The sequence below is a fragment of the Ailuropoda melanoleuca genome, chromosome 4, assembly GCF_002007445.2.
Source record: "Ailuropoda melanoleuca isolate Jingjing chromosome 4, ASM200744v2, whole genome shotgun sequence".
Taxonomy (NCBI): Eukaryota; Metazoa; Chordata; class Mammalia; order Carnivora; family Ursidae; genus Ailuropoda; species Ailuropoda melanoleuca.
The window spans coordinates 82,473,665-82,483,087 of NC_048221.1; the positions used below are offsets into that span (position 1 = coordinate 82,473,665).

The 9,423-nt window shown below is 34.3% G+C and overlaps 1 protein-coding gene across 6 annotated transcripts in view; it reads right to left on the minus strand.

Annotated features, from left to right (window-relative positions):
• Positions 1-9,423, minus strand: part of FANCL (FA complementation group L) — a 91,729-nt gene that overhangs the window by 50,711 nt on the left and 31,595 nt on the right. For all 6 annotated transcript variants that reach the window (XM_034659169.1, XM_011221545.3, XM_034659172.1 and 3 more), the window contains one exon: positions 150-246. In XM_034659169.1, the coding sequence (XP_034515060.1) occupies positions 150-246 (97 nt within the window). The remainder of the gene's footprint in view (positions 1-149; positions 247-9,423) is intronic.

Sequence of the window (9,423 nt, forward strand, 5' to 3'; positions counted from 1 at the left end):
TGGGTAAAGTTTTTGAGCTTTCCAAAATAAATTTTTTAAAGTGCCAGATATCTTTTTAGAAGCCACTAGCACTTCCTACATTGAAAACATTCAGAGTTCATTTCACAAAGTATTTCCTGACCACAATAACAGTTTAATGAAGCACATACCTTTGCCTTCAACTTGAGAGTAATTAGATGCTTTCTACCAGAAGCATCTTCAGCTTTTAACTTGATGGTACTGAGACAAGTATCCACATATACAAGTCTGGTGAATAGAAGGAAATAAAAAATTATCATACTAGGGACAGCAAAGGTGGGGGGAGGGGAAGTTGCAGGATGGTAGCATTCAGAATGAAAATATTTGCTGTATTCCTATGAATCCATTACAAAAATTAATCAGGAATTTCTGCATGCCAGCCCTTTATGCAGCTATAGATTTACTGCCGTTAATACCCCAGCCTGGTGCTTAATGCAGTCATAGATCTCCGGATTATTTACAATGTGTGTCAAGGCTCATGCTGTGGTCAGTGAGCACTATGTTTCGGTTTTCCATCACTGGAACCTTTGGCACACACAGCATGTTGCTGTCAGCCTCTACTTATGTACACATTAAACATCCTGTCAAACTCTTTGATCCATTTCTGTAGTTTCATACAGTATGAGATTTCTGTGCTTCCTTTATTTGTTTTTCTCTTCAATGAACTTCTCCTTTATTATCAATAACGTTAGTGTACAAAAATCTGGCTGGTATTAGTTCATATACTCAACTGATCCTCTAAGGAAAATGTTATATAAGCACAGGTACAGTCTAATCTGCTAACAATAAATTTTCTTTCCATGCACTATATAACTTCTGACATTTAACCTGGACGTGTATTCAAAATGACTAATATTTTAAACCTATAGCACAGCACAATTGTTTTTGGCTTTAAGTTGCTCTAAATGCGTGAATTTTCTACAACGGAAACCAATACCCTTTGAAATATATCATTCTGTAAAAATGTGGTCCCTTGAGTAGCATAAGCTACTGCCAAAAAGGTTCAAATTTAGCAGTATATTTACTAGCGAACTGGGCACATGGATATTTTTTGACATTTTTACAATACTATTCTCTTGTAAAGATAAAAAGTAGCCTAAGAGTATTGCACAACTTATCACCCAGACTGATGGTGAGACCCATTAGAGTTCAGAACTAACATTAGCCTCCTAACCTAGGAAACATTTCTTTTAACATCACTATATGCCATTTAGTCACTGGCCAGATATAATGGTAAAATAGGTCAATTTCAAGAAATGCTGGGCAATAGCTGTGGAACACTGCTTGTAATGAAAAACAGATCTAAATCTGAAGAAGATATATATCTTCAATAGTAGAATCAAAAGTAAAACAAAACAATATCAACAGAAGAAATTTGTATCAGAAACCATGAAAAGTCTAGAGTCTTCAAAAACAAATAAAAGTAAAATTATTCTAGAGAAAAATATTTACATTACCAATGACTTTATATATATAACCATTATTTTCTTATAGCTCTATCTGTAAACATCTCAAATCCCTCTCCCCCCACTCCCGCCAAAATTTAGAACATGAGACTTTATCACATGTGTCATCGATAGGAGTCTACGGTTCAGGTATACGGGCATCCAACTCCGAAAACATCAACAGTTCAGATTCAAGACGTTGAGATGAGCCCATGCATTTATATCCTCCGATCACCAAAACAAAAACAAAGCAATTTTTAAAAGTCATAAATAAACCCATAGTTAACAAAAAAGAACAAGAATAAATGCCAACAAAAGAAATTTCCAAAAGATATTATAAAAATGAAAAGCGGTTAGAAAAGCACTGGCTGACAAAACAGAATACAAGAGGAAGAAAGAAGTCTCCAGGAGGAAGACAGTGGAAAAAAAGAAAAAAGTCTGTAGAATATGTAGACTACAGGATATGACTTATATATAAGACAAAATTAAGAAAATATTTTAAAAAATACAAGAAACCAAAAGAGATGAAGGAATTTTAAACTAAGTTATAAACAATAAAGCTATGACGAAAACTGTAATTGCTCTACCATTAGTTTTTCAGTGAAAAGTATTTATGTAGTCATTAAAAATTTAACTGCTTACTAATTACAATTTTTAGAATCCAGCAATAGACAAAAGCTAAAAGACTTAATTATAGCTACAGAAACTAATGTAAATATATTTGAACATAGCAATTTTAAAAAGATGACAAAAATTGAAAGATAGAAGGGAAAAGATACGAGGAAGGAAGATTAGGAACACTAAAATTTGTAATTGCTAATTTGAGCGTAAGAGATAACATCTTTAATTGAAGGGACATGAAGGAAGTTTAAGAAATTTTAAAGAGAATAGAAGAATAATAGTGAAGAAGGGAGAGAAAAGGTGGTATATGAGCTGAATCCGTTTTTATTATAATCAGTACGGAACTGATCATCAAGTTACATTGAAAAGGCATATTATTCAGAAATACAGAAGTTGTAAACATGAACATTTCAGAGTGTCTGTCTAAAAGTCAAAGCAGGGATACAAAATGGTGTGAAAAAAGACGCTACTCTTCATTATAAGCCCTAAGTAGTTTACAGTCATGATAAATATGCACACAGAAAGCAAGAAGGGATGGAGAGAGAGAGAAGGAATAACTAAATCACCACCTAGTACTTTTCATACTTCACACTGCTGCTCAGCATCAAAATATTAGAAATCAGTATTGAACTTCTATAAAATAAGATCGAAATAAACAAAAGTTCTAATCTCTACACAATCACACAAAAAAATCATCTTCCCACAAAGTTTAAGACAGAGATAATACCTTAGAGATAAACAGTATTATGCTCAAAATATGACCTTGCAGTCAAAATGATGTTAATTTTGTTGAACTTTAAGAAGCAATTCAAATAAAGTAGCAAAAAATTTATAACTATAGTTTAATCTCAGCATAATCATTTAAAATTAAACATTTTACCCATGCTAACTCCCTAGAAGGAAGAAACCTTATTATAATTATTAACACTTTGGTACATCTGACCTAGATTGCAAAATGTCCTCTGCTATCTATTCTCATCTCCTTCCTTTTGGTAATAGGATCCCTGCCTCCACAGCACCCCTAACTAAACCAAATTTTAGTAGGGTACATTCCACTCAGCTAACAACGCTTCCAGCTGCCCTTTGGTGTCAGCATATCACTAAATCTTGGTCAATGAACTGTAAGCAGTAGGGATATGTGCATCTCCTGAATCATTTATAACAAAACTGTGCCTTCTCCCTGTATCCCCTCATTTTCCCTACCTACAGACTAGAACTTAGGCTACTATGACCCAACAAAGACCATGCAGACAAGACAAGCACAACACTCTTAGAGCAGCTCTGACCAACAGAACTTTCTGGAAGTGGTCTCTACATGCACTGTCCAAAATAGTACCAACAGTCATGTGTGGCTATGAAGAACTTAAAATATAGCTGGTATGGACACTGAATTTTTAATGTAATTTAAATATAAATATAAATGTCAATAGCCACATATGGCTAATAACTATGTACTTAACAACACAGCCGGGGTGGATGGTTGAGAAACAAAAGAAACTTGGGTTCTTAGATGACCTTGTGGAACAGAGCTACCAACTCACTCTTGACCATCTGCCTACCTCTCAACTGTTAAATAAGAGATGAATAAAATTCTATCTTGTTTGGAACATTGAGAATTTAGGGTTCTCTTTGTTAATGGCAGCTTAGCTTGTACCCTTACTAACACAATGTATTTCTATCCACAACAGGAAAGAATATCTTAGTGTTTGGTCTATGGAAGAGATTATTAAAGGAGATGAAAAGAGTGATATAATCTTACAAGTAATATCAAAATCAATTTTTCTGAAAAAAAAATCTATTTCAAATGTTCTGCTTTATTCCAAAGATGGGTATCTCAATTTAGACAATATGGAATAAATAGTTTCGCTCATTTAAATAAAAGTTCATATAAATAATAAATTGAGGAAAATCATTGAAAAGCTCAAATTTTTTACAAGTTATGTAATAACATTTAAAATTTATATTTAGAAGTTTTGGTGTTATTACTTAGATAGGCGTATTCTAGAACTAAGAAAATATAAAAACACAAATACAAAGTCTAAAGAATATATATTTTTGGCACTTGACTTTGTATTTATCACTTGCTGCATTTCTTTATAAGTTACTGCTTACAATAAAATGGCACTACACTTGAGTTAAATTTTTTAAAACATCTGAAAAAGGATACTAATACTTAAGCTTCATGGAGGTTTCTGCTGTTCTTGTTAAAAGCTGAATGGTATCAGTACAGACAGACAAAACAAATTTGCTTTGTTTCTCTTGAAATACAGTACTTGAAATACCAACAGCTTAAGTTACATAGTTTTTCTTTAAACACCTAGATGCATTTATGCAGCAATAACATCAAAAGGCAGCCTAAGACCTTCATGTTTTAATAAAGCATCAATTCCATCTTCACCACCACCCTCAGGTTTAAGCATTAACTACTTCAAAAAACAATCTCCCTAATTGATGTCTTTACTTCTTGTATCTTCTGTACATCAATCTATTTTGCCTTTCATGACTAAACTAATCTTCCTAAGTACTTTTTATTTTTTTAAATATTTTTTCATTTATTTGGGGGAGAGAGAGAGAGAGAGTGAGTGAGAGGGGCAGAGGGAGAGGGAGAGTCCCAGAGTCCCAGACTCCGTGCTGAGCGAGGAGCCCATGCAGGGCTTGATCTCAAGACCCTGAGATCACAACCTGAGCCAAAACCAAGAGTCAGGTGCTTAACCAGCTGCACCATCCAGGCGCCCCAATCTTCCTAAATACTTTTTAAATCATATCAACCCCTTGCTCAAAATAGTCAGAGGCCCCATCACTTCATAAACACAATCCTTAGTCAAGACCTTTCAGTCTGGCCCGATATTAATCCTCTTATGTGAGCAACTGATCTACTTCAAAGTCCAAAGATGAATTAAGCATTTCCATCACTACAAACTTACCGCTCTCTACATTCCTTCCAAGCTTATCCCAATACGCACCTCCTTTAGGAGGAACCTTCCTAAATCATCTGCAGCCCAAAAGGACTTCATCTTTCTAGGGGCGCCCAGGTGGCTCAGCTGGTTGTGCGTCCAACTCTTGGTTTCAGCTCAGGTCATTATCTCATGGGTCGTTAGATCAAGCCCCACAAAGGGCTCAGAGTCTGCTTGAGATTCTCTCTGCCCTCTCTCTCTGTCCACCCCCCACTTGGGCATGCATGCACAAGCACACGCGCACACTCTCTCTCTCTCTCAAAAAATAAATCTTCAAAAGGACTTCACCTTTCTCAAAACTGTCGCACTGTTTCTTTTCATGTAAATTTTCACTTCCCAAACTTTTTTTACAAGGAATATGAAAGTTTTAAACTTCTATGCATTGTATCAATGCTCTACGCATTTACAGGACCATGGAAAAGATGCTATCAGACTGGTTCATATTTATTGATTCATATCAACTAAATGCAAACTGTTTAAATTACATACTATAAACATATTACCAATTTAGAAAAACATAATTTTTTCACTATTAGATAATTTGCACTTATTCAGTGATTTGAATATATATGAGGAAAAAGCACTCTACGATAAAGGTAATTTAGGATGAAAATCATACTTATTAACATCTATGTTCTTATGCATTATGCAATGAAAATTATCATTATTGGTTATAATTAAATCATAACACTAATTAAGAGCTGTAAAACTCATATATAGTCTGACATTTTTAGGTGAACTAGTGGCTCAACTTTATACTTACTTTACACAAGGCATTATCTGAATCAAATAACACATGTTTCTTTTTAACCCTTATTAAGTATTATTAGTTTCATTTGAAAAATAAAGAAAATGTGGCTCAGAGAGGTTACATTACTTGCCCAAGATCACACAGCTGATAAACCGAATTAAAACTCTTGTTCTACTTACTGGAATTAATTTCCTCTTAACAAGTATCTCCATTTCTCCCAATATGGTATACAGTTCTTTGAAATGCATTAAGAATTACAGAAAATATCACCATCAATGGATTAATAAGTCCATTACCAAAATAAGGTACTTAATTAAAAATCCAACTTAATATATATTTACAATCTTTCAACAGCACAACAAATTTAATAAAACTCAGCTTTTTCCCTAGATGATTTTTAAAAGGCTAAACAGTTGAATTCTACTCACTCTAATTAATAAATATGTGGTCTAAAAAAAAAATAAAACCATCATATCACACCTCCCCTGTTAGAACTATTTAATCTCTGAATTACCTAGGGCCATGTGATTACTAAAATAAACATAAGGTATCTTATAACTAAAATGACTACGCATTTCCTCCAGATTGAGACACTTCTGAAACTTAAAGAGGCCAGGATAAAAGGCATAAATTAGGATTATCCTAGGTAAAGTGGGATGGAGATCAACCTACTTCTAAGGAGAAGTATTCAGTGCTTTCAACCCCAGGACATTCTTAATGTCCTTAACATCTTAATGTTTCTTAACAGAAAATCCTATTAAACCCCACGACTCTAATTCTTATCCTTTTAATGAGCCATTCTGCAAAACAACACAAGCGGAAGTGAACAGAAACCAATCAAGACAGCTTTTTGCATCACTTACCTTTGTGAACGGTGTTAACACCCAAAATCACTGCCATCTACCATCATCTCTTTACCTTCCAGACAACTAGCTGTTTTTAGTGTTTTTATACAAGTTGAAAAAAGTACAGAAATTACAACAGCAATCAAACTTAAGGTCAGTTATTAATTCTCAATGTCATTTCTATGGAAAAAAAATGTAGGTGAATAAGGGAAAAAAGATTTCAATCATATTCTAAATATTTGTATTTTTTTCCTAATTTTTTATAATGCTTCATCTTATAGAATTGATTAGATATGCCAGTTATGTAATTTAAAACACAGCAAGGTCTTCACTACCTTAAAAAAAGATTTTTCTTTCATTATCAGATTTTACCATTACACTAATAAATCTACAAGAATATTATGTAGAGTATAAGGAAAATATAGACATACTGACATGGTCTACAAATCATTTAGATTCTGACAATCCATTCAAATCAATTTGTCATGCAAATTATTGTCTGTGTCATTTTAAGAGATATTTTAAATTAAGAAGCTGGCCACCTGTTCAGGCAGGGCCTCAAAAGGTAGCAGTTCTAGTATGTGGATAGCACAATCCAAGTCTCAGTGTTAACCCTGGCAATCTGAAACCCAATGCCAACAATACCAGACCTGACTTAAGAATTAAATCACAAAAATAAAATCAATAGATTTTTCCTACTCTAGAAAGCACTGAATAAATACTGACAAAATCTTATTCTCTGGCTTCTTTGACAATCCACACAAACAACTTGCCTTTTGCTAACACATTCCTCATTTGTAAAGACTATGAAACAAATGATTCAGTAACAGCAGCTATATTCTACTTCAATCATGCATACTAGTCACTATAATTAAACTTTGATCTTTCAAAAATCTAAGCAACAGATTTCATAACTCTCTCTCAGGATGGGTTAATTTTGCATGTGGCCAATTTTATCCATGATGAGATAGTCACACACTGAGGGTGAAACTAATAAAAACTATTTCCAAGTATTTGAGGGAATTTTATTAGAGGCTCCATATCAGAGCTACTCCATAGCACAATTCCAGGCAGCATCATTCACACAGAACGCCTAAGGACTGTTATGCAGCCAGTCTTGGCTACATACACATTTTATATATAAAATTGAACATAAAAATACATATCTTGAAATTTATTCTAATTAACTAGGAATTATATAAAGTGGCTATAGCAGTCAGTGCATACAACAGGAACTTCATAAATGGAAGTTCTGGTATATAATCTTAGTCTAAGGAAGGGGCAAGCATTCCTATTGTGATCAGTGCTATGATAGAGGCATTCATAACCTTCCCTTAGGCTTCATCTATTACCCAAGCTAGACATCTGTTCCTTTTTCTCCCACATCAGAACAATATGTATAATGCAAAGCAAAACTCAGTACTTTCTACTTCTCCCAAAAAAAAACACTTATTCCATAAAATATTTTAATATTTGCACTATTTCTCTTATACCTTTGTTGCTAATGGCTCTCAAGAAATCCTATAGCTGTATTCTGTAGTACTTATCACAGTTAGAATTAAGTACTACTGTGATCATCTACTTAAATTCTGACTCTCCCACTAGATAGAAGTTCCTTGTAATCTTAAATCTTGCCTATGGATATCCACTGCCTTACATTATAGGCATTCAATAGTTAGGTGGGGGAAAAATGAATGATTCACAAATCTCATATTTGCATGAGTTCAAATGCTTCAACTACTTCGTAACAGAGTTCTTCCAAACATGTCACAACTAGTTAGAAAAGGCTTTCCCTTCCCAAGTCCTTCCTACATTCCTAACTATCCTCTAAACATTAAGATCTTAACCTTCAAGCATCTGAAAATAAGTCAACAGTTTTCTCTATCACTTTAAATCCAAAGAATGACCAGGTCCATGAGGTCAGTGCCTCAAGACAAACCATACTTCCAGCTAAATTGTTATTAGTTCATCTCAATTCATTACTTGTCTTCTGTCTCCCCTCTCCTTGTTATGCTAAATGTTATTTAAAAGTTCCAGCTTTCCCAAATCCTATTCAGGAATGGAACCTTACCAAATAATGCCTAATCACACGAATAACATTAACCAGTCTTTTTAATTTTTAAAAGGTATTACATTTAAAGTTATATGTAGTACATTTAAAGTTATATGTAACAACCATTTCTAAAATGGAGTAGCTTCCCACAGACCTACACTTCCGCTGAGAACTACTAGAGTAGCCTGATACAAGTGGAAGAAAAAAAAAAATAGTTTGAAGGCATTTAGAATTTCTAAGGCAACCAAGACCTAAAAAACCAAGGTCCTGAAAAAGGGGAAGAGAGGAGAGGTAAGCCAATACTGCAGCCATTTTTCCCTCAGCTATTAGCCAATTCTGGGCACAGGGCGAGAAGGAGGATTTGGGCAAAGGGCACAGACAGAAAGCTATTAAGTAGCAAACCAAAACAAACAAACAAACAAAAACCACACAGCAGCATTTTTTAGAAATCCCTTGAGGTTAGAGAAATAAAACTAACAGGCTTTTAAAGGGCCAGAATCTAGTGGAAAGGTAGGGCCAGGGACCTTGTCCTAATATTTGGGCAATGTTCCATCAAAACCTTTGATAAATCCTCGAACTGCAAGTGACAAGGATTTAAAAAAAAAAAAAAAAAAAACACTAAGCAGAAAACCAATAAAAACCAAGGGGGTAGGGTCGCCTGGGTGGCACAGTCCTTAAGCGTCTGCCTTCGGCTAAGGGCATGATCCCAGCATTCTGGGATCAAGCCCCACATCAG